Source organism: Epinephelus moara, chromosome 4 (assembly GCF_006386435.1).
Source record: "Epinephelus moara isolate mb chromosome 4, YSFRI_EMoa_1.0, whole genome shotgun sequence".
NCBI lineage: Eukaryota > Metazoa > Chordata > Actinopteri > Perciformes > Serranidae > Epinephelus > Epinephelus moara.
In genome coordinates, this window is record NC_065509.1 from 21,261,830 (window position 1) to 21,288,107 (window position 26,278).

General features: G+C 44.4%; 1 protein-coding gene across 1 annotated transcript; it reads left to right on the forward strand.

Annotated features, from left to right (window-relative positions):
* Positions 1 to 376: 376 nt before the first annotated feature.
* LOC126389055 (ras-GEF domain-containing family member 1C-like) lies at positions 377 to 26,158 on the forward strand. The gene is made up of 14 exons (XM_050042485.1): positions 377 to 788; positions 14,960 to 15,175; positions 15,313 to 15,435; positions 15,662 to 15,799; positions 18,369 to 18,590; positions 19,833 to 19,907; positions 20,592 to 20,690; positions 22,458 to 22,560; positions 22,662 to 22,741; positions 22,837 to 22,932; positions 23,044 to 23,139; positions 23,804 to 23,927; positions 24,047 to 24,119; positions 24,203 to 26,158. The coding sequence occupies exons 2-14, from the start codon at positions 14,966 to 14,968 to the stop codon at positions 24,225 to 24,227; spliced, it is 1,464 nt and encodes a 487-aa protein (XP_049898442.1). The 5' UTR covers positions 377 to 788; positions 14,960 to 14,965; the 3' UTR covers positions 24,228 to 26,158.
* Positions 26,159 to 26,278: the final 120 nt, after the last annotated feature.

Consider the following 26,278-nt stretch of genomic DNA (forward strand, 5'->3'; position numbering starts at 1 on the left):
TTTACAGTATATATACTTGTTCAGGTGTGTTTCTAAAACCTTAAAAACAAATAAATAAATAATAATTTATATAAAATATATAATAATAATTATAAATATTATTCTATATAATTATAAAATAATAATAACATGCCAACACAATTTATGTTTAATTTGTTAATTTGAATGTGAAATGAACAGTAAGGTGGTCATAATGTTGACTTTTGCTGAAATAAGGTAATTTTTCCCTTTGAGTTTCCGTAGTGGGTCATTCAGCCCTTCTTGGCATACTTCCACCACCCATGTAGAAATAGTTCCCCTGTTCGTCATTATCGAGTGTCTTATTTTGAAAACCCGACACCGGAAACGTGGTTATTGCGCCTCCTTGACTAGTGTGTGAGTAGTTCCCTCTCCTCTCCTCCGGCTCATCACTTGCTCCGAGGACGTGTGGATGTTCTGTGCGGTTCGCCGTGTCTCCGTGGCGCAGGACAGGGACAGTCGCCACGCCTTCAGGGACGCACTTTCTCACGGCGACAGCTCTCCGTCTGTGTCCGCTGCTCACCGGTGGAAACCTGTCCGCAGCCAGGACCATTTAACAAGCTCCTATCAACAGACATTTTTCTCCACTCGCACCGACCTGACTGTAGCCTACCTCTCTGGAGTCCGGCTCTACTTCTCCCACTGATGTCAGCTGAGCAGGCTGTTTTTGTACAACGCTAATTAATTTGGGAATATCCGGAGCGGCGGCTTTTATTGATTCGACACCGGATACAAGTCGGAGCAAAGATGGGGATCAAAGTGTAGTGTTGGTGAGTAGCGTGTTAAAGCAAGGTTACACCACTACTATCGTATTAGCATATTGAGATTGCGCTCACGCCCACAGCTCGTGTGCGTGTGTGTGTGTGAGCGTGCGTGCGAGGTGTCAGAATGCCTTATAATCCACGCGCACGTTCTGCCCGCTGGGTCTGGAACACTGTGTCGTCACAGTTCGAACTTTAGCCTACCAGCAACAGTGATGACATCATAAATCCTTATCGCGTTCCAAACAGTGGAGCCGCTGCTTGCATCACTTTACTACGATGTAGGGGCATCTGTGGCGTGAGTCAGCGGTGTGCAGGGCTGTGTACAGGGCGTGTGAGGGGATCCAGCTCGTTTCACTGCGTCTTCTGCCTCTGACACATTTACAGGACGGTGTGTTGGACGTGTCGGCAGGTGACGTCGTGGTAGTCGATGGATAGCATTGAAAACAGAGCCACTGGGAAGGAAGTGTTGTTCTGTTGTGGACTGGTTAACTGGTGCAAAGCTTATCTCCTATTGTGTAATTATTAACGTGGGAGGAAAAGCTCCACTTCTGATTTGGCTCTCTATCAATTCTGTCTCTGCTTATGCAAATTTCAAGTGTAGAGTCTTTGTTATTCTCCCTGAGAGGCAGGACAGGGTGAACAGGTGTGGCACTGTTGACATTTTCACACTGTTTCCCTCGCTATGAAAAATCTGCATCATCCACTAAAGCACCCAAGAGGTGGTAAGCAGCCTTTTCTCACCCCAAGGCGATGCAGCAGCTCGCACAGTTCACCAGTACAAACCAAAAAGGATTTGTTATCTGTCTCTCGCAGCCTACTGCAAGGTGCATGGAAGTAAGACCGGCTGGTAAACCAGTTCAGTGGGGAGGGAATTCTAGCTGTTGATATTACCAGTTGAGGCACTTCTGCTCCCACACCCTCAGCTCTCCTCCACCCCACAGCCTATAGGCTGCACCTCCCAGCCCCACAGGAGCGAGGCACTGGAGTGGGGGCATCACGTTTTGTGACCGTGCTCTTTCAGCATGGAGCTCCAAGAGGCAGCAGCTCCTCTCACGTCTTTCTTAGCTTCGTCTTTATTCCCCTACTCCTCCTGTTTAGGATGCAACCCTGGGAACTGCGCACTCTCACCTTCACTGGAAGTATGTGCGTCTGTATGCCCCGAAGCTGTTCTGTGTCGAGCTCCCTTTGTGAAACGACAGAATGCTGTAAATCCATTGCTTCACTCCAGCTGTGTATGAGATAATCACTGATTCATTTTGATTCCGCACCATCATCAGTCCCCTTTGACTTTGTCCTCCAGTGATCCAGACCCCGTGCAGCTCTTCCCATCTCTTCTTCAGGTTTCATCTATTTATTCCAGCCTGTCTGTGCTGTTCCCATAATGCCTCACTGCACGGAGATAAGGTTTTGAATTAAAATGACAGCTTGCCCTAACAGTACAGTAGATTGGGGATGTACAGGCATGAGTCACTCCAAGTACAGGGCTCTGTCAGAAGTCACTGGTAACAAGTCTGCAGGTACAGACACAAACTCCAGCACATGTTCCCTCCAATTCAGGCCAAGTCTGCAGAGAATAACAGGTGTGCTGCTAATGAGGGCATCGTTTGGTTCGACGTGAGATTGAGAGAGGCAAGTTCCCGGAGAGTGAGGCCAGTCATTGTGAGAGTGTGGAGAGGAAGAGAGAGGGAAAGAGAGGGCAGGGTTTGTCTGGGGCAGGTCGACAGGGAGGTAAACACAGTAGCTGTTAGTCTGGTAGCAATGACAGCTTTATTACCACCACAAGGTTTATGGCTGTGTGAGTGTGTATGGGGGGGAAGGGGCTCGTGAGTGTGTGTGTGTTTGGAGGAATCGTAGATCACACGCTATTCTACTTTACAGACATGACAGAATTCCACTACTGCCTTGTGGCGGAGCAGTCAAAACAGGAATCCACTACAAAATCCTACTGGCAGCTCTGTTACTCGTGCAGGAAGAATAACAGTTTATTATGTGATTGTCAAACACACAGGAAGCAATCAAACTTGACCATTTTTTTTTTTAATGAAATGATCACTCACTGGTTCAGGCTGGGATAGGCTTGAAACCCATCCCCCCACCCTGCTGTGTTAGATGGATGTGTGAACGATCAGTCAGTCTTTTGTTCTTCCTTTTTTTTTGCTGAAGCTTTGACATTTTTCGTTTTAGAGAAGGTCTCTGAGGGAAAGTACACAACAATAAAAGCAAGCAAACTTTGAATAGTACAAAATAGATAATTGTAGAGCGCAAAGTCTATTTTTGTACATTTTCTCGTCTATTCATGGATCATCTCGACGTTCCCATTAAGTGGGGAAATTCCGAAAGTTGCTGCTCAGCACTGGTGCCACTGGATTGTCAAGTACATTTGATTTTTTTTTTCCTTCACCTTACATAAACAGCTCCTTGGCCCAGCAGGAGCTCGATTGAATAAGGGACAGAACATCGTGATGGCCTGTGTACCTGACAGGCCTTTTGGATGTCCTTCGGCTACCCGGCAGCTTCGCCGCTGACATGGGGGATGATGAGAGTGATCTCGCTGACAGGTCGAGGCAGACAGGGTTCACATGTGGAATCACTCTGTCACAGCCGGCTGCTCTGTCTCGGGAGCGCAGGAGAGGAAGGGAGAGAGAGAAATGGAGAGGGGTGGGGGTGGGGGGGCAAGGGATTTTGATGGAATAAAAGAGAGAAGAGGGGGTGTCAAAGTGGGGACTCAACAGGCATCTAATTACCTCCCAATAGGAGCTTTGACTCCATGGAAACGCTCTGAGCTGCCTCCACATGGCCTGCATGCTGTCATATGGGCAGCTATTGACGGTCTGTCTCTATGGATCGGCTGGGTCAAAGAAGCAATGGAATATGATTAGATCCCTGGTGTGTTCGATATACCACTGCAGTAAGCATATAGATTACTCTAACAGATAAAGGTTCCATGCAATGATTTCTTCCCCAATCACATGACCAGTATGTTTTTTCAGAGTATTAGTTGGTTCGTCAGGCGCCTGGACACCTGAGGATCATACAGCTTGTGACGGAAATATTTCATTCTAGATTTTTAATTAGGTGCAGTTCATGTGTTAAGACAGCATTTTAGATGTGATGAGATTGACTACAGTCGTTAATTAAAAAAGGGTTTTGTATTCTTCAAAGAATTAATGATTTAGAGCTTTGTTTTGAATGAGTGGGTTTCTGTTTTGTTTGTGTGCTGCATATATGTGGATGCACACGCACGCAACAAACATTCCCACCACTGGTTTCTCGCTATTTTGCTCATCAAGAGTAATCCACAGAAGCATTGCAATGTGCCTATGGGCGGATTATGAGACAATGGGCCCCTGGGCACAGATATGCAAAGGGCCCCACCACTACTCCTACATGGAGGCAAGATGCACAGAATTTGTTGTTGTTTTGTGACTCATTGAGGTAATTTTGTGACATTTTGGTCGCTTGGTGTCATTTTTTAATTTATTTTATGTCTCTTTGTGGTTGTTTTGTGTCTTTTTCTTGTTGTTTTATGATTCATTTAGGTAAATAGGTGTCATATTGGGGTAAATTTGTGATTCTTTGAGGTAATTTTGTGATTTTTTGGTCGCTTGGTGTCATTTTTTATTCATTTTATGTCTCCTTGTGGTTGTTTTGTGTCTTTTTATAGTTGTTTTGCCTGTTTTTGTAGTTATTTTGTGACTCTTTGCATCTCTTTGCAGTCTTTTTGCGTCTCCTCCTGGTTGGCACTTATTAATTTGAGTGACATTTTGCAAGAGAAGGCCATGGAGCCACCTGATGCTTTGGGCCCCTGGGCCTGTGCTTAGTAGGCCCTATCAATAATGCATCCATGAATATGCCAACAAAAAAACAAAAACTTGTATATTAGGGGTTGGAATCACCATGGGATCTACGATACGGTATTATCACGATACATAAGTTACGATACAATATTATTGCAATTTTTAATATATTGCGATATGCTGAGTATTGCGATAAAATACACTGCGGCTTATCACCTATTTTCAGCTGCAAATTATGTTTTTTATGTAAGATAAAGTTTTCAGTCTGTTCATCTCACTTTTTTTGGCCCAGCAAAATTTATCTAGCGGATTGAAAACACAGCTGATTGTATTATTCTAGTAGGCTACCAAAAGTTTAATTTCTATTTGTAATATAAATCATTTGCATAATGAATTAACTGTGTGACAATATAATATTGCCACACAAAAATATCGCAGTACTATGCTGTATCAAATTTTCCCCCCACTGCTATAAGGTATACAATGCAAAATGCCTTGAAAATCAATGTTGTAGATGTTTTATGAGGAAGAAAATGTATTCAACACGCTTGTTAGACCTCAGTGGGTTTTGGTGACAGTGAATGTAAAAAAATAACTCCAGCACTTACTAGTAATGTTTCAAAATAATTCTGATATTGGGACGGAAACTCATGTGTCAGCACTCATATTTTAAATACCAAGCCCTATTTGGCAGGGATAAAGATTGGAATTGTTTCCAGCTGTATAAATGGAGGGTTGGAAACACAACTGACTTTAGAAATCTAACCCCAAAGCATACAGTAGGTCTCAACCATCATTATCTATAATAACGACATGGTTTGGCTTTAAAAATAGGTTGATCATTTTAGCATTCAGTGTACATTATGTTGGTAAAATCCCTTTCTTGACATCAGTAACACCATCATGCCCACTGGGCAGTCCCCTGATAATCTATTAACACCAGGCTGCTGTGGTGGCGTATTGTTGATGTAGTGGGTAGAACCACTCATCACAAATAGTCCACACAGGGAAGTGTGAATGCATCATGAAAATATTTCATAGTGTGTGACGGAGCTATGTTCTGGCAGTAAGAGTAAGAGTGTTATTTCAGGAAGCATTACGGGCACAAAAATGACATGAAGAGATTTGAAATCAACATGAAACTAGTTGTGGTTTAATGAAGCGTGTATTCTGACCTCTGTCTGTCTCTAATCATATCAAAATACATGAGGCATGAGTTATGAGGAGACCAGACCATGCAATCTCCCAACACTAATTAGTACACTTTGACATCATACATCAACAGTGACACACCGCATGGCCTCTGCCCGTGCTGGTTGTAATGAGCAGATAGATGTACTTTAACAGGAGAAGAGACAGTCATGATGAAATTAGTAACGTCTGGTTATTAGATTTGCATCTGTGTTGCCGTCTCGCTCATTAGTCTGCGGCGGTTATTGTGCGGGTTTGTGTGAGAGTAAAACAATGCTGAGTGGGTGTTTGGATGATGTCTAATTTTTAAAAAGTGCACAAGGGACTATTGAGGTAGCTTCACTCAGGCATTTATTTCCGGATGCTCTCAATCAACTTATTCTGTTCCCCTTTCCCATATTCTTCCATTCACTTGGTGAGTTGGTAATTCCTTATAAGTGGCACTTGAGGGAAAATTATGCCTGTTTAGGACTGAAACAAAATCACTCTTGTCCGATTTCCCCTCAAAGGAGCATTGCATCAGGGGGGGTTGTAAATTGGAATATTATGAATAATACATGACTGTTTTTTAAAGCATTATGACCATTGTGAATGACAGATTTAGGGCACTTGAGGCTCAGGCACATGCTACTTGCCCGCTAAGTGCCAATCTGTGCTCAGCTTTAATTATCTCTAAGTAACATGATAGGTTGCACAGACCCATCACATGTCACAGACCTTCAATTCATTTTAGTGCATCATTTCCATCCACTCCGCACAGGGGGAATAGCTTCAGGAGTGTATTTTTCGCACATGTGAAGTGGTTTGAAAGAGAAGGTAGTGGATGATGGTGCTTAACCCTTTAGAGCTGCTCTCAAATGCACAGAACTTCTCTCAGGCTGATGGTTTTGTGTAACTCTGATCTCGATTAAAAGTGCACGCTTCCTCTCGTGCAACTTGCATCATGCTTTATCTCACTCTGTCTTTGTTGAGAATGTGAGAAACACTGAGCTACAGCCGCACCTCTTGGAGAACAGTAGGACAGATGGTTGTATTCACAGCGAAGGAGTGACTTCACTTGGATTTCGATATGCTCTCTCAGCCCGTTTGCGAGCGCACACACTCGAGCATGAGCACGCACACAAACAGACACCCAGACACAAACATGCGCACAATTGTGTCCAAACTCGCTCAGGAATGAGGGTGGCTGCACACGCGCACAGGGTGTGTTCTCGGAGGAGAATTCCCAGTGAGCTCTACATTGAGATTGATGGAGCTGGGTGGGTGTAGAACAGGTGCCAGGATGTTAGTGTGACCCCGCTCAGATACTACAGGGGAATTCCAATAAAAGGGATTTGGGAAGTGTGTCCCTGTTGAGCCCCGTTGAGTGTGATTCCCGACCTCTATCGGGCTCATACCACAGAAAGAGGCCGGGGAATGGGTGGGGAGCTGGAATGCCTCGACTGTAACTCAATCCTGTGTTTGGCTGCTGTGTGGGTGCAAGTGTGCATGCATGGTTTTTTCAAGACACAATGAACTCATTTGTTTTCAGCTCCACACCCTCCCCAAACACACACACACACACACACACATACACCATTAACCAACAGTAGTGCGGTGGTTTGATTTTGTTGCAGCGCGTGTACGGTGACATATGTGTGGTATTTTGCGCTCCCTCTGTTGTCAGCGGTGCCAGGCGGCCACCGTGCAGCTCAGCGGCCAGATTGGCTCGGCCCCTGCACCTTGGCATTCGGTCTGGACGCCAATACACGTTTGGGCTCCTGTTGAGACTCGGGATGATGGTAGGGGCAGAGGGCCAAAAAGCCTCCCATGCCAGCAGCTCCCACTGGGATAGCAGGCTGCTGCAGGGCCATCTGTACAGGCGTCCTGAGTGGGCTCATTGGAAAGTAGGGCGTGGAGAGGGAGATAAAGGAGGAGGGGAGGAATGGAGGGGGACATGTGGAAGGGAAATGGGAGTGAGAGGCTGGATGACAAAGAGGTGTTTACTTTCTTTCAAGCCGCTGCCATCATGAGAATACTCCATTATTCCTCTAGTCGCATCATTTCAGCTTTCAAAGAACACTGTGGAAAATTTAGGCCAGCCCTGCAATACTCTAAGGCACACAAAACAGTGTCAGGACCAAAAATACGGGAGGATCCGCTTTTTTAGAGCGCAGTCCTGAAATAGAAGTGTTGAAACTGTTATGTGTTAAAGGAGCGAACATGTGGATCCTGAATTAGAAAGGTAGTGTTAGGGTATGTAAATTAGTCAGTAAGGAGGGAGCCGGGGAGTCATACGAAGGAGTCGGCAATGGAAGAGAGGAGTTCGCCGAGTCTGGCAGGAGGAGAATTTAACATTCATAGAGCCTAGACTGTGCATACTACCCTGAGGGGGAATATCACCCTCTCACCCTCCTTTCGCAGCCCACCTTTCTCGCCTATCTTTGCCATCTTACTCCTGTACTCATCCCCGAGCAAGGTAGTAGGATGAAGCTTTTACCTCAGCCGTTTTGCCTCCCCTTTAACTGTGATCTCTGAAGCCAGGAAACAACTGCAAGAAACAAAACAAAACGTTGCTGCAGTACCCATGCCGGATATTTGTTGTGCTTACCTTTGATGCTGCGCAGCTCGCTCTATGAATAGCATCACATCACGTCTTGGTTTCAGGCTTGCTTTGTGGTGTTTCTAAGTATTGATATGTCATTTCCTTTCTGTAACAACACTTCAGTCAATTAGATAGAGGCAGATCTTACTGAGGAACGTGAACAACTACTATATACCACAAAATAAAGCAACAAAGTCGGACTTTTTTATGGTTTGACATTTTCTGGAAACCAAATTATATATTTGATGTTTTCACTCAACAGCAAAACCTGATTTATCTCGTCACCACAAAAAAAAATAAACAAGCACCTTATCAGTTGACTGTGTGCTGGTGCAGGAAACAATTTAATTTGCCTTCGTGTATTAGCTGTACTCTCAGTTTACTTATCAGAAATGCAGCATATTCTTGTCCAATGTGTAGTTTTCACCATCCCTATGAAAGGATCTAAACCACTGACACGTAATTTACAGCCTGTGGGCCAAATCTGTTACGTGATAGGGTGTCAGGCGGCCCCCCCAACCATTTTCTAATTCACGATGAACATGTACTGATTCACACTTGGATATTTTTTTGTACTTTTAAGGTAAATAAGGTTCCAGAGTGCATTAAAAGCACCAAAGTAGAGTTTGTTTATCATAAAAAGTGCCACGAGAGGATCCCCCTGACCCCTGATAGAGGTCTGGGCTAAGGCCTAAATGTCCTCAAATCCCAGAAATGCCCCTTTGTACTCCTGACCTGTGCCAAGCTGCCGTGACTGGCCCCTAGCCTCCTGTCATTTTGCAAAAGTGAGTTAAGTATCCCTGAACTAGACTCTCTGTGCTGCTGTAAGAATCATGTGGGTCTGGGATATAGACCTGCAGGCAAGTATCTTGTCCTTAACTTTGAAATGGGGTGATGATGAATAGACATGACCGGCAGTGCCAATGAATCAAAGTCAACTGCGACAGCCTTAATGGATTTTTTAAAATCTTCTTTCTTGAGGACCTTTTTTAAAATGTCCCTTACTACCGCCAAAGCCTTTATCTAGCCTGGGAACTGAGCCAAGCAGCAGAGCGTTATTACAACAACGACCCCATAGATTTTGGATCCATCAGCCCCCACCAAGGAGCCTTAACTCTTCACCTTTGACCCCTGACTCCTTAATGATAGAGGTCAGGCAGTGGTTTGATTTTTCCTGAAGAAGCCTCTTCAGTCTTAATGGAGCGCCTTCTCTTCTGCTGATTGCCGTCATCCATTAAATCCTTAGTGGCAGATCGCATTTGTCAGCAGCTGCGTCACCATTGTCTTCAACAATCACGCTCACACACAGGTAGGTGTGTGTAACACTATTTATGTGGTGAAACAGGTTTTACAGAGACGGAGACAACTAGAAAACAGAGATTAACAAAGTTGTGAAGCAGTTTGACAGCCTCAAGCTGCTCGGTCGTGTCAGGAATGCAATTGTTTCATCAACACAGGCACATACGCACAGATACACACACACAGCTAGACAGTCAAGGGTGCTGATAAAGATTGTGTGTCTCCAGACAGTGCCATTCTGTTAATCATGATAGAACAAAGCAGGCGGATCCCCTGATGTCAACGATAACAGCCTGACAGAATCACAAGCACGCTGCAAGGACCCTGAACAATGACACTCCCCCAGCTGTCTAGACAGAGTGCAGGGCTGCCGTTGGCTGGCTGCTGGAGATCTCAGGGGGGATTAGAGCACACACCACTACACTCACCTGTTCCTAGCTGCTTGTTTCTCAATGTGTTTCTTCATGCGGCGTTGATGCAATTTGACAGGCGCAGAGGGAGCTGGGTGTATCATGAGGTACGGAAAGTTATACATAGAGAACAGCTGTGGATGACTTCTTGGTCACATTGTAGGAAAAAGGTGGTGTAAGCAATACGGTTGTGAAACAGTGTGAGAAGTTAAAAAAAGTAATACACAACGTTTTCTTGGTAAGAGAAAAGAGTCGTTGGGTCAGTTTGTCTTGCGTGGGAATAATGCTGGAGTTCACAGGAAGTGATCAGTTACAGCAAAGGTAAAATGATCATCTGGCCACTGATGCCTGATTCCAAAGTCTCTGGGGACTGCAAATCATCTTCACAGCAATCACAGCTCAGCATCACAGGTGCCTCCAAAAACTGCAATTACTCTGGACAACAGGCCTTTTAAATCAACAGTGTGCAAGATTTAGGGAGATTTAGGCCTATTCCCATTTCTACCCCTTAAATCTCCCTTGGTATTGAGTGCCCTCGTTTGCGAGATAAAACCTGATGAGGGAAGTGAAAAATATTAGGGTAGAGATCCTTCCCTAAGAAATGAGACACCACTTCATGCAAATCGGCGTGTCCAACATGCAGGCATACGTCACGCGTAGTAGCGACGCAAGATACCGGTAGTCATTCAGGTTTGAAAATGCTGGCTCCAGCGCTTGTGTTGTGGCATGTGCTATCTTTATTCTTCTCCGTCTGATGAATCAACGGAGAAGAAATGCTGAAAACGGGGCGTCTACGACGTCTTCTAGTTCTGATTGATTTTGTTCAGGTAAGTCAATTTGTTTAAATATTTTGACGCTGTGTTCAACCGAGTTGCTGATGAAATTACGCTAGTCCAACCATCTGTTGTTTGTATAGCCTACATTCTGATTGCACAGTAACAAATTGTTTTCCAAAACTTGCTGAAGTTGCTGACTTCATAAGGTGTTCTGGGAAATTTCATCTTCCACTTCTTTGAAAGTGTAGGAGGATTGCAAAGTGCAGCCAGCTGAAACCTCTCCTGGTTGGAATTCCTTTAGTGTTCATTGATTAGGAGTTTTTACCAGGGGCCGAATTATCTGCAAAGATCTCTTCCTCGCCAAAACAAACTAGTTAGGTGATTAAAACTGGTAAAAACACTGAATAAACCAGTTTCACATTACAAATCAGTGTTTCTCCAATGCTGTTTGGCATGTTGGAGACAGTCTGCTAGCCTGGCACCTGCTAATGTTTGCTCAACTTTTGTCTCTGATAACTTAAGGTGTAGCTGTTCGGGAGGTTTTTACTGGGAGCCAAATAATCCGCAGAGGTCTGGTTCTCAAATGGACCCTGTGATTTAAACCGGTAAAAACACTGAATAAAGCAGTTTCATCTGACAAAATCTGTGCTTTTCTGATGAAATTGCAAAAACACAAAAGGTCCTATCTACAACCAGTGGTTGGTTTGTCCGTTCTGGGCTACTGTAGAAACATGGTGGTGCAACATGGCGATCTCCATGAATGAGGACCCGCTCCCTATGTAGATAAAAACGCCGTATTCTGAGGTAATGAAAACAGAGTGATTTTTTATTTTCAGGTGATTATGCACAAAAGCTTATTTTATGAGATTTCACTTCTGCTAGTGTTTCCCTAAATCCTACACACTGGACCCTTTAAAACAAGACGGTAAAATTTGAATAATGAAAAGTTAAATTTATAAGCAGTAACACTCACCCCTATTTCAATACACGTAGGGGTTTGGCTGCTACAACTTTACTTGGTTTGGTATAACCAGTAGCTTATATTGGATAATGTTAGCTTAATGTTAGCCAGCACTGGGTACTGGGTACCTGGAAATTTCTGTGTAACTGACACTACTGAGTCACTTGAGTCAGGTAAAGCATTGGACTCCATTTGTATTGCAAACATCTTGAAACTTCCTCGTCAAAACCTGGCACCCACATTATTCACAATGCAACTTGACAGGTGACAATTTGACCATAAATTTGGGTGTGTTATGCTAGTTGATCTGTAAACAGACTTTGATGTGTAAAATCAGAGTTGTTCCCCTTTAAAGCAAGAATCTTCACGGAGCCATTTTCCTGTCATTATCACTTTTGACTAAAGTGGCCACTGTTAAACAAAAGTTAATCTTTTACTTCATACGAGCACGATAAGTCGAAGCAGTTTCCCTCGTCTTTGTGAAACTATTAAATGCTCCACTGCTCCAAACATTTGACCTTTTTTGACCTTAAAAACCACAAAAAAAAATCAGTTTTCCTGGCACAAGGCAGAGTGTGTCACACACAGATCTATCAAAACATGTACACATCTGTGGAGGAGCTACCTGATTGACCTCCGCTCACATGCTGCAGACTGTGAGGAATCGACTGACAGAGGCGCAGAGCTGTGATGAAATCATGAATCAGAGCCGGGGAAATGCTGGAGGGAGGAGAGAAGAGCCGAGGAGGGGAGAAATAAGGAGGGCGAAGATTATCGCAGACGATACAGGAAATCATTGACAGTGTGGGCACGTAGAATAAAACTCCCAGTCACTCCCATACATATATGAATACAAACACACTGGCAGCGGGGCGTGTGAGTTTGTATGCATGAGATGACTCACAGATAAACTCCTGGATTTAGTCACACACACCTAGAGCTGAGACTTTGTCTTCTTGTCAGGCCTATCACAGAGGAAGTTTCTGCCAGCCGCCGTAATGCTTTCCCGCTGCATCTGTGTTGTTGCAGAGGCTTGTTGGATTTGTCCATTTCTCTGTTTATCAGGCCATGTCGGCTCTGTGGCTGCATGTTGTAATCCAATCTGGAGGAGGTCGCTGGAAGGACACCCCCGGCTTTCCCCTTTTGGGACCTAATCTAGACGGTGGCAATCACGTTTGTAGGAGGAAAACGGCTCAGATGTTGCATTTCGGGAAATTGTAGAGCAGCATTTTAGATTATAGTAGTAATATTTTCAACTGAGGTTCCACTGTGCAAAATATACTACCTCTAAGCTTCAAGTTCAGGGCGGTCAGAGACAGAACTGTGTCTGGATGAGTTTACCCCATAAAGTATGGCGTGTAGCCTCAGTGTTTACATTGATACGGCTCCATTTGGGGTCCCGAGTGTCACCTGCTCAGTTAAACACATCTTTTCTTCCTCACACAGACTGTGAGTCAGTGTTTCGCTCTACTAGTGTTTCCTCTACGTGCGATAGAGGAGCCATTATTATAGATCCAAAGAGCAGACAAGGCGATGTCGGCCGTCTTTAACCACAACATATATTATGAGAGATATGGCCGTGGGTGTCAGTAAGTAGGAAAGAAGGCTGTAAAACTGCCCCACAGAAGGACTCCCCCCATCCCCCAGCCTTTAGTGTGCCTGTCTGAGTGCGTTCGTGTCTAGGTGTGTACAAGTGCATGAATAAGTGCTCGTATATAGGGGAGAACAAAGGAAAGCTGAACCCCCCACACACACAAGAAACTTGAGACATGAGCTGCGTCTCTGCACACCAGAATGCGCTTGACCTTTCACCCAAGGGACCCGTGACACCAGTTTATCGAGGTGGCTGATAGGCGACGGGGGGGAAGGGAACCTGAAGGTCACCAGGGGATGAAAAGATTGCAGCAAACCTGGACCAGAGAGCTGATGCGGCCATATCAAGTAGATTTCCTTTTTTTTTTAATGTGTTACAGTTTATTGAGGTAGTTTTAATAAAGCTCTGCCTTATCTGACAACTCTCTTCTGCTCTACTCCTATATTCATGTGTATGTATGCATGTATATTTGTATGTACATGTCCACTGTTTCTGCCCGAGCCCAAGCTGTTGTCTGAGCTACAAACAGCAGGAAGAGTATGGCGTGTTTACATCTGAAATAGCTTCCTGCATGTTGCTCAAGGTCTCGCTGTGGGTTAGCTGCCCTTCTCGTCACTCCTGCAGGCAAAGAGGCTTTGTGCGGCTGAACTCGCCTGAAGGCAGCGAGAGACTGCAGTCGTCCTCTGTGATAATGAGTGATTCAGGTAGACGCAGTAACAGTACGGTCAGTGGGAGCAGGAGCACAGCAGTGTATTTTTATTCAAATCAGTGTCAAAGTCGGATGTAAGAAACCAAAAATTGCTGATTTTAATGCACAAAATATCCTTTAATTTAACCAGTTTTGTCTGTTTGCTCTACTTTGCCATGTTAAAACTTGTTAATGAAGGAGGGGTCTCTATAATTCATCAGCTGCATGTAGACGACATCAAGGTGATGATGAGTGATGATGATAATGGCACCCTGAGGATCACGATGCTCTCTGTTTCCGTAGTATCTCTACTCTAGCGTACAGTGCAGTAAGTGCTTCGTTCCACTACAGCTGCAGTGTCGGTCCATTGAGGGCAAGAGCATGTTGAATTTTTAAAACATGTAACCCAAAGCATTCTTAAAGGGAGAGACGTACAGGGCAGAGATGGAGGCCACGCGATCGCTTTCAGGCAGCAGCAACAGTCTCCACGGCGACTGGGTGACCCACATATTTGTTCCCGTCCTCTGTCTTGTCGATGTGGGAGACAGGGGCAGCTGTTGGGGAGGGGGGAGGGGGGTTCCGTATCCCCCGACGACGGCATCAGTTGGATGGCATGAGTGTGTTGCTGCGCAGAGTGAGAGTGAGCAGGCGATGATACACCAGCAGGATGAACACAGGAAAAGTGTGTTACAGGCTGATTGAGAGGCTTAACCAATCTATTGCAGGGAGAGTGTGAAAGAAAGGATGATGCATTAAATTCATTTCCTCTTACCGAGTCAGACTGCTGCCAATAATGTACTTGAGTTTCCATTTCGTAAACCCCCAGCCTTATCCCTCTTCCTCATTCTGTATTGTCTGTCTGTCTGTTTGATTTTAGACAGGAATGCCCCAGACTGTGTGCTCAGGCACCATGTTCACCACTCCCAGTGGCTTCAGCCCCCATCTGGCCTGTGCTGAGCCTGGGGAGGAGGAGGAGGCCCCACAGGAGGGCCCGGGGCCCGTTGCTTGCCTGGCCGATGGGCCCCCGATCACCTCAGCCTCCCTGGACACCCTGATCCAGAACCTTGTGCCCACTGCCGATTACTACCCCGAGGTAAACAGGAATTAGCTTATTAGCCCCATGTCTCTCTTTAAAGTTCTACCTTCCTTTAATTACAGAAAGCTGCAGTGTTTTTTATTGATGTTGTGGCTGTAGTGTCTTAGCGAATGTCTCCTTCTGTCCTCTGACAGAAAGCCTATGTGTTTACCTTCCTGCTGAGCGCTCGCCTGTTCATCCCTCCTCCGGAGCTGCTGTCCAGGGTGTGTGAGCTGTGCATCAAACAGCAGCAGCTGGATCAGAGCCCACTCGATACGGTCAGGACTGCGCCACACGCACATGCATAACTCCTCCATGAGCATACACGCGCTAACGAACAGAAACTCAGGCAGACACAGCAAAAGCTTTCAGGCGTACTTGTGTTGTGCATGTAAGCAACCGCTGATTTTCTGCCAGATTGCTGACTTTGTGATTGCGTTTTATTTTGCTGAGGGAGTCACAAATGTAGACCACACTGAAACTCCTTCACTTTTTCAACAACAGGCAAAAGTGCGCAAGTTTGGTCCCAAGATCCTGCAGCTGCTGACAGAATGGACGGAGACGTTCCCATCTGACTTCAGGGACGAGAAGATGGTCGGACACCTGAAAGACATTATCCACAGGATAGCTGCATGTGACGAGGTACACTAATGACATGTGACTGCAGCCATGTGATAGCAGTACGGCTGCAACTGATTATTTTTATTGTCCATTAATCTGCTGAGTATTTTCTTGATTAATCGATTAGTTGTTTGGTCTATTAAATACCGGAAAAAGCTAAAAGAAAATGTCGATCACAGATTCCCAAAGCCTAAAGTAACATCCTCAAATGTCTTGTTTTGTCCACGGCCAAAGATACTCAGTTATATAGGATCAGGATAATAATTTGATGGGCTGTAAGACTGATTTTGTCCATAGTGTAGTTGTTGCCGTAGCCTTCATAAGCCATAGCTGCAGTGAGAAATGCTCTGATGGGGAACGAAATTCAATTATCATCACTACCACTGTAGCGGGGTGATGGAGGGAGTCAGAGTGTCAGTGTAGGGTGAGTAGCCACAGTGCTGCGTTACACAATCTTACATTACAGGAGGGGAGAGAGGAAGGATGTTAGAGGAGTGGCTCTATCTGCAGCCTCGGGGGGGAAATCGAGAGAGGGAGATGGATGGAGAAAATGGGGGGATGGGATACAGGGGCACAGAGAAGGTAGAGAGAAAACAGGGGGGTGATGGAGTTGGAACTGAAGAGCAGGAATAATGGAGGGAGGTGAAGAGAGGACAGAAAGAGGGGAAGGGCAGGTGGTGATGAATGTGCTGCTATTTACAGCTTTGTCTACAGTATGGGTGTGTGCGTGCGTGCATACATGTGGGAGCCGTGGCTCTGGGTCATTTGTGAGACAGGCTGACCTAACGGCCCCGGTGACCAGTCATCTGGAGGGAGGGGCACAGAAACACACATTCCTGGACATTAACAGCACAAAACCTCGAAAACACAGTTTGATTCATCTGAAAAATTACATTGAACTCATTATTCCTGGGCTCATTAAATTCTTTCAGATGGTGTGAGTTGTCAAGTGTTGGAGATATCGGCCATAGAGATGTCTGCCTTCTCTCCAATATAATGGAACTAGATGGCACTCAGCTTGTGGTGCTCAAAGTGCCAAAAAACAAACAAACTCAACAGTAACGTTTCTCCAGAAATCATGACCCAGTTACTCAAGATAATCCACAGACCTTGTTGTGAGCGCTTTCATGTAGGAACTATTTTGTTTCTTCACCTGCCAACTCTATCACTGAAGGAAGTGTGCATCTAGTGCTAGCTCATTGGTGTAAGCAGCGTTGGGCGGGACCTCGCACTCTTGCCCGTTTTTTTGTACGTCTTCTAGTGTTACAGGTGCTTCCCAAGTTTCATACATGCAGGTCACCCCAGCTTCAGGGGCTGCTTCATTGAAATTTTCTAGGGGGCGCTGTTGAGCCATCTTGGCACATGAAAGCACAAAACTCATATCAGACAACAGAATTTGCGACCTCTGATGTGTGCGCCACGTTTTGCCCCTTCAAAACAACATCAAGTTTAATGGCGAATAAGCCAGTGCCACGGTGACAGCGTTTGATGAAAAGTCAAGAGCTTCATTTTTAAATATCATCAAGGTCTAAGGACTTTTATCAGCAAATTTGAGGTGGGTCTGATTAACCTGCTAGAAGAGGGACATCATAGAATGAACAAAGTAACTTTCTGTTGCCAGTAGGTGAACACTCTCGCACTGTCATGAGCATGAGCCTCTTATCCATGAGTAGATGCACGCTTCCTTCTGCGTGGTGATACAGTTGGCGGGTGTAGTTTGGTTTGGACAACAGATCCTACATGAAACTGCTCACAACAAGGTTTGTGGATTATCCTGTCTCATTTATAAACACTGTACGCACAAAACGATGCCTGAAAGGCGTACGCCACTTCCCACGCAAAAGTTGTGATCTATAGAAACAGACTTGATGGGAGAAACTTTGACCCATGCTTACGAACATTTTGGAAATGAGAAACTGTGAGGTGGAGGCCTGCTTGTAGAAATTTTCTAATACTTTTTGGCACACGCCATTTTTGGCTCTTGTCCATATGTACATTTTTAGTGTGGATCCTACACATTGTTTTATAAATGAGACCAGCGGTCATGATTTCTGAAAAGCTGCTGCCATCTGGTTCCATTATATTGGAGAGAGGGCAGACATCTCTATGGCCGATATCTCCAACACTCTGCAACTCACAGCAAAACAATCTAGACTGACAAAGATATATATTTTTGATTTGGGGTTAAACTGTCCCTTTAAATATAAGTACTCAAGTATTTAAATTGCTTTATACACTGTAAGGTACCTTGGTCTATAGCAAATCATCACATTTTGCAGTACAGTATGATATGTATGAACAGCACGATGATTTAGCAAGCAACCTTTGGTCTGCCAGGCTGACGCCACACTGACATGAATGATGACGTTAGCATTCCTGCCAATAACTATTAATGATTATTAATAACTTTATACTCAGTGATTTATTATAGAATAGAGCGCTTACATATGAGCTCCCAACCTGGCAAGTCCTTTTGATTTATGCCTATAACTGATCTATGAGGCATTAATAAATGATTTATGAACGCCATCACTGACAGCTGCTCCTCTCCTCTCCTCTCCTCTCCTCTCCTCTCCTCTCCCCTCCCCAGGCCTACTGGAAAACCCTGAACCAGGTGCTGCAGAAGCTCAGCCAGCGTTTGGCCCTGATGAGCCAGGGGGAAGAGAGCATCATCAAGGTCTCCCTCAACGCCTCCTCCATCTCTGACAAGCTGGTGGCCTTCAAAACCAAGCCTCCGCCCATCCAGAAGGACATGCTCTCCATCTGCAACGACCCGTACACACTGGCACAGCAGCTCACCCACGTGGAGCTGGTGAGGAGAAGGGGGGGGGGGGGGGGGGGGGGGTGAGGGAAGTGTGGGTTAGACAAAGGTCAGGGTAGGGGATGATAACAAGGATGGACGAGGAGGAGGAGTGGAAAGGATGTTAGATGGGGTGGAGAGAAGGGGCTGAGGATGGTGAAGCATGGGTGGAGAATAGTCCAAGTCAAGGACGAGGAAGTCAGCACCCATGGATGCAAGACATTAAACACGGAGATGGAGTAGATAGATAGACAGACATATGTGGGTGATAGAAAATGACCCTGAAACAATAAAGCAAAATAGGTGGGAGGTATAATAGCAAACAAAAATCTGCAGAACCACTTGACGTTGTGATCTTGTAGCATGTTGAAGCTCGCTGTCGTATAACCTTGATTATGAGTCGTCAGCGCTAACTGGTCTACACCCAGTGCAATGAGAAGAACAAAGGGAATAATGCAACGCAACATACATGAACAAAGGACCGCTGCAGTGTCGCTCACATTGCATGCATGGTGCTTTCAGTCTATTCATGTGTGTCTTGATGTGGGCACGTGGATCTGGGGGTGGTTGTGTTTCTGTGTGTGTGTGTATGTGTGTGTGTGTGTGTGTGTGTGCGTGTGTGCGTGTGTGCCTGAGTAAGCTTGTACCCTTGTCTGAGCGGTGACATCACCCCAGAAGTCAGTGATGTGCCTGGGGCTTCAAACAAAGGGGATAAAAAGGCTGTGGATATATGTGACCTGACAGCTTCACACTCTGGCACACACACACAAGGAGAGAGAGAGAGAGAGAGAGAGAGAGAGAGAGAGAGAGAGAGAGAGAGAGAGAGAGAGAGATGTGTACAGTGCACACATACAGAAACATTTCTACAGTAGGTTATTAGCAACATGTGAGTTATGATTAAAGAGAATTAGATGCAGTTTTGCTCTCTGTCACGGTGTATGTGTGTGTGTGTGTGTGTGTGTGTGTGTGTGAGAGTGCAGCACTGTTTTGGTTTTGGATTATATCACAACTCGAGTCTAATGAGTCATTTGATTTGCACACGCATGTGACTGCTCAGTTGTCTTTTAATAGAAGTGAATGTTGTCTCTAGTGTCACTTTGTGGAAATATGATTCCAATGAGTCACGTCAATGAGTCATTACTTCCCCTTATTGATTGCCTTCCATTACTGAAATGAAAGAATTATTAATGGGATGACCCCCATCGGTGTGTGTGTGTGTGTGTGTGTGTGTGTGTGTGTGTGTGTGTTTTCCAGGAACATTTGAGTACGATCGGACCGGAGGAGTTTGTACAAGCCTTTGTTCAAAAAGAGCCACTAGATGGAACCCAGGTAAAGTTTTATTCTGTTTTTTTTCCCACTGTCACTGTTATTTTTATGTGTGAATTCTGTTTTGTCATATCAGTGTAAACCCATACTCTGTCCTCAAGTCAAACCACAGCATTTCTTCAAGTTTTCAGTTTTGTTTTGTTGGTATATGCTGCATGAGGCAGAATTTGAGATTACCTGTTACAGTAAAAAAAATATTTTGGCACAAACGGCCTTGTATATAATGTTGTTGAGGTCTGATGTTTGATTAGGATCAGCGTATAAATGTCAGCAGCTCACTAAGGTCACATTCTGTAATACCAAAAACTCTAGCAAGCACCATTGCTTCATCTTCCCTCTCTGTGTAACTGTTGAATGCTTTCACTCTCCTCTCAGCCCACTGTGGTTTTCCTCCATATTCAGTCGCTGTCGTTTTTATTTTTTTGCTCATCTTCTCTCTGTCTGTCCTTCCCCTACATTTTTGTTTTCTCCATCGATCATGTTATTTCTGCTCCCGGCTCGCTGTCTTTGTCATTTACACTCACATGGGGGGGTCAGCCTGTAGAAAGGAAGCTAATTAGGATCAGAGGAATTCCCTATGGTAGCGCTTCCTATACTGACTCGCTCTTGTGTGTGTGTGTGTGTGTGTGTGTGTGTGTGTGTGTTTGTGTGTGTGTGTGTGCGCGCATGTTTGTGTGTCGTCGGCAGCCATGCTTCAGCGACCAGAAGAAGAAAACCTCCAACCTGGAGGCTTATGTCAGGTGGTTCAACAGACTGTGTTACCTGGTGGCGACTGAGATCTGCATGGTGAGTGGCAAATGCTGGTACACCCGGTACTCATTTGTTCTGACAAATGACCTTAAAGGAAAGAAACGGCACATGGAATATACTCAGTATGACAAAAATGAAGAAAAGAAAGCTGGCTCTGTTCACAAAATGGAACAGCCGCTGATGGAAAGCACTTTAACGATGAAGTATACTATACATGTATGTATGAAGTAAGATGCTCCCTATTTTTATGCATAATTTATATTCTTTTGTACCTGTTGAGTGGAGATTTGCTTTCAAACTAACACTGAAACCCCTTAAAATTCCACTTTTCCATACACTTGAAGCACATTTTCTATATTTTTTTTATATTTATACATGATAAATATATGCTATATTTGTATTTACCATAGCTCTAGCACTGTATTATTCCCATGTGTCAAAAAATAATCCAGGAAAAACTTAATATTGTGGTAGTCTTTCAGTCATAAACAAATGGAGAGCTGCAGATAAAGGCAGTGTATTTGCTACAGAGCGCCACTGCCCCCTAATGGTTACGTTGTGTAACTACACTGTCACAGTTAAATGTACTGACACTGTTTGTGCCAGTGTCTGCAGCAGGAGATAGCATTCACTGTGACAAAATGAAAGAGGGTGTGCTTATTTTCAGATTCATACTTGTAGTAAAAAAAAAATATATATGTGTTTTCATGTTTTTAATGTTAAAAAGCCCACTTTGTTTTCCTTATACTGCCTGTGCTGGAACACCTGTATGCAACGTTTGAGAAGGCTGTGTTTGTCCTGTCTGCTCTGATTGGTCAGCTCTTGGTTTTCTACAGCTTGGCACCTAGCTGTGGGTTAGGAAAGGAAGTCCAAGGAGTTAGGATGGTGGAGGGATAGGGGCCAGGCATTGAAGTCGGTGTTTCATTCTGATCTGTTCTTTATAAGCTATACAGTAAGGACAACATCTTAACTTCTTCTCAGCAATGAGGGGCTGTATTCAATTCCTGCATTCAACACATTTGGCTCTCACTACTGTAGATCTCACTGCTCTTACACTGTGTCGCACACAAAACGGTCCCCAGAACAACATGAACTAGGGACAATTCTATTGTTACAATCGTTAGTCTGCGAGACTGCAGCGAGACCCTTCTCCTCTGCAACATGATTGCATCTGTTGAATGACTGTAACGGAGAATACCGGCCTTTTGTACCATGAAAAATCACCAATAAAAACTTCTAAACACAGCCGGACATGTTCCAGCAGGAATTAGATTCGAAATCAGGGAGAAATTTACAACACCGGCAACCAACATTACACGTTTCCCTGGCGTTAGCATGGAGCTACATGTAGCAGTGTAGGCTATGTAATTGTAAGTGCTATATTGTAGGCAACTGGACTTGCTTGCGTTTCTTGAAGACGTTTCGCCTTTCAGCCAAGAAGCTTCTTCAGTTCCAAATGACTGGTACGAAGTTACAGGCTATAAACCCTGAGTGGGTGGGAACCCTTGCAGAGTCGGAGGGGTCACATGAGCTCTTAGTTTCAGAGTCGTAAACTTTGCAACTTCGTACCAGTCATTTAGAACTGAAGAAGCTTCTTGGATGAAAGGCGAAACGTCTTGAAACGCAAGCAAGCCCAGTTGCCTACGATATTAGCACTTACAATTACCATGACCTGGATGACTGAGAATCTTCACCGACAAATAGGCTATGTGATGTTAACTCTTGCAGTAGTGTGCCTGGAGCAGATAACCGTACAATGAAATATCTAACAAAAAAATAAATTCTTTGTCCCTTTTTTGACAGCCAGCGAAGAAGAAGCAGAGGGCCCAGGTGATAGAGTTCTTCATCGATGTTGCCAGAGAGTGTTTCAACATTGGAAACTTCAACTCCCTCATGGCTATCATCTGTGAGTCATATTTTTTGATATCTGAGAGTAATAGTACTGAGAATTCTCCTGCATGACCTGGTACTGAGGTATTAATAGCTGAAATCCATTTCCTGCTGTAGCCGGTATGAACATGAGTCCTGTGTCACGGCTGAAGAAGACTTGGGGCAAAGCCAAGACTGCCAAGTTCTTCATTCTGGAGGTAAACACAGTCCAAGTATTCACCGACTGAGAGGTCCAAGACAGGTAATAACTTGAAGTTGACAGCATGTTCCTTGTTGCCATTTGATTTGACAGCATCAGATGGATCCTACGGGAAACTTTTACAACTACAGGACAGCTCTGAGGGGGGCCGCCCATCGCTCTCGGACTGCCAACAGCAACAGGGAGAGGGTAGGGCTCGCCGCCACGTCGCTGCCATCACTCTGAGAGCATGCTGGCATTGATTCAATCATTTATTTTCATAATCACATCTATATCTCCCTGCCTGCTCTCTGTCTTCAGATTGTGATTCCCTTCTTCAGTCTGCTGATCAAAGACATTTACTTTCTGAATGAAGGATGTGCCAATCGGCTGCCCAACGGCCACGTCAACTTTGAGGTGAGCCAGTCGCCTTTTTGTCCTCATTTCAACCCTCCTAAAAACAGAGGGTGCTTTAGACTGTTACGTTGACATTTTTAAGGATAGGGTCGTAAAAATTCAGTCGTAATAATAAATGATGGAATACTATTAACTCTGGACAGCTGCTGCTGCTGCAATGGTAATGATTAAGGGTGCTTTTCGTTATGCTAATGTGTCTCCCCCTCCCCTCACTCGTTACTCTTCCTTGCATCTCCAGCAAGGATGTGAGAGAGAGATGCGAGGAATAGACGTGCAGGATACATCTGTGCTTTAAGCTCCTTCAGTAGCCTCCTCAATTCACTCTCCTCGTGGTGTATTTAAGGGATTGGAAGATCCTCCATGATGGCGGATATGGGGGATCATTTCTGGGTCACGGGAGGTGAGAGGATGCAAGGAAGCACAAGTTAGCATAATAAAAAGCAGCCTACCAATGCGATTGCTAAAGCCAGCTCGACAACAAGGTCATGCACATGAGCTCAAAGACAAGACTAGACAGTAGCACATTAATATCCACACAAAACTGGAGAGGTGTTTGAATTGTTCGGACCTGTCAAAATGACAGACGGCCTTCAGAGTTTCCTGTTATTGTTAAAATATTCAGAAAGTATTTGATTAACACGATTGCTGACTTTAAACTTTTTAGAAATTTGTGGAGTTGGCGCGGCAGGTCGGGGAGTTCATAACATGGAAACAGGTGGAGTGTCCATTCGAGGAGGACCGGGCCATCCTACACTACCTCCACACTGCTCCCATCTTCAGCGAGGACGGTGAGAACCTCCTCTGCATGCGCTGATATATATTTTTACTTTAGTTCGTGATAGTTTGCTCTGACCAACCAATCCTCTTTACTCACTTCCCAACCATTTCTTTTCCCATTCTTCCCCAGGTCTCTACCTCGCCTCCTACGAGAGCGAGAGTCCAGAGAACCAGGTCGAGAAAGACAGATGGAAAGCACTCAGGTAAGAGTGTCACATGAGAGATGCTGCTGTATCTACCAACACTCTGTCCTTCCATTGACCTTTCTTCTCTTCTCTCCCGTCAGGTCTAACGTTCTGGGAAAGACATGAGGCACTGACGGCAGCTGACCCTCCCGCCAGCGAGGGAGCGTGTGTTCTCATTGCACTAAAATGAACTGTGAAGGAACCTAGCTGGTACTTAGGTGTTTTTCTATGAAGACAAAAAAAAAAGAAACACGATGAACAGGATTCATCAAGAAGAGTGTTAAAAAAAAAAAAGAATTCAAAAGAACAAATCACGAAAAAAGTGAGTTGAAAAGTTAAGCTACGGAAACTGGAGCAAAATGCCTTTGCAGCATATTTACTATCAGTGATGAGGTACAGTGTGTTGGAGAGGATACGGCCTCTCCGTCCCTCCCTTCCCTCGATGTGTGTTTACTCTGTGAAGATATGTTTACTACTATAGAGAGTACAGTTACAGGGAAAACCACTTTATAAAATTCCTACTGATCGTTGTTTTTGTATTTGCTCCTCTCTCTTTCTCCCCCCCTCTAGTCCAAAGCCTTGTCTAGGTATTTAATTTGACTTTTCTTCCTCCTTTACTTGTAATGTACTGTAATGAAACTTACAATGATGTGAAGGGCGCTGGCTAGCCCGTATCAGCTGTGTAATTTTATAGGTCTACTGAAGGAATGGCAACTGTGTGTACGTGGGAAGAACAGAAGAAGACATGCCTTGTGCATTTCACCAGTTTATCCCACGTGTACTTTAATGTGTGCGAGTGTGCGTTTGTGATCCAGATGTTCATGCATTCACGTCCGTTCCAATCGTCACTGTCTTATTTTGCATGAGAACGACTGGAGAAGCCTATTTTATTGTTCACCTCTTCTCGTGTTTTAATTTATTGTATCTTATTTCGGGCGGGGAATATGAACTGTTTTAAAAAAAAAAGTGTTTACTACTTTTCAATGTGTTGTGCCAGTAATGCAAGACAACTACAGTATAGCTTAACAGTCACGACGGGAGCGAGGCCAGGTGTAGATTATGTACAGGTGACATTTACCCCTCATCTTTCTGCTCTTCAGGAAGTTTTCTCTGACTGACGTTCAGTTGTCTAATATATTTATGGAGATTTCTGTGCTGACAGATGTATAGTTTTTATTGTACCTTTCCTTTACTGAATATGAAGTCCAATGGCATGCTATGACAGGTGTTTTTAAAGGGGCATTACGCGTATCCACCTTGTAAAGACAGATTACTGCTGCGACACAGACTTTGTGGTGACGACGCATTGTTGCATTCTGTGCAAGGACAATGACGAACTGGAGACTTTTGTCCATCTATAAAGTTAAAGAGGGAAACTTGTGCCATATGAATCACTGGTTGTCATGACAATTCAGGTTCCTCTGACTTGAAATGTGTTGTTTATCGTTTTGTGGGATCGTCACTGAACTTTGTTTTTGGCAGTTTTTTTGTGATTCGGGAGCCATTTTTGAGGGTGGGAGGCGGGCAGAGAGGAGGGTTGTGGGGAAATATGTAATTATAAGCTTTTTGTTTTTAAAGAAAAACAGTCTTATTCAGTTTGCTATAATTGATGTCAGTGTTTCCTCTTTAGAAGCACCTTTCCCTCTCAATAACACTTTAATTCTCCCTCCTCATTTGTCATCAGTTGCTTTCCCTGTAACACCCCCCCGCCAGATAAGTTAAGACTGTAGAGAGCCAGACATGTGAAGTCAAACCTGCCGTTCAAGGTGAAGATATGTTTTAATAAAACATTGCCTGTGTTGAGAGTGTGTTTTCAATGACAATCGCCTACATCACATCAGTCCTGCTCCTTTTAACAGTGTCATCGCACTGCCAGGTTCATCTTTGAAGTTTTTGCTTTCACACATACACTGCTGTGTGCGGTTCAAAGGGTGGAGTGCGTACAGTGTTTTTCATGGTTATTGAGGCCAAGCAGACACAATTTTGGCTCCGACATCTCTGCAAAAATGTGTGACTGGTTCCTAAAAAGCCTTTAATAAAAGTAAACCATGCTTAGTTGATTGTTTTCAGTTTGTTTTGTTTATGACAAGTTTTTAGTTTGATTGATTTCTATTTGTTTTTGTGCACTGAACAAAGCATTGCACTGAATTCATGCAAACATTCAGGGTTTGATCAGA

Bases quoted from the DNA above. Each gene is read 5' to 3' on its own strand.
- LOC126389055 (XM_050042485.1), top strand. From the start codon at position 14,966: ATGCCCCAGACTGTGTGCTCAGGCACCATGTTCACCACTCCCAGTGGC. The intron at 23,140-23,803 runs GTGAGCCAGTCG...TAAACTTTTTAG, and splicing joins ACGGCCACGTCAACTTTGAG to AAATTTGTGGAGTTGGCGCG. The intron at 24,120-24,202 runs GTAAGAGTGTCA...CTCTCCCGTCAG, and splicing joins GACAGATGGAAAGCACTCAG to GTCTAACGTTCTGGGAAAGA.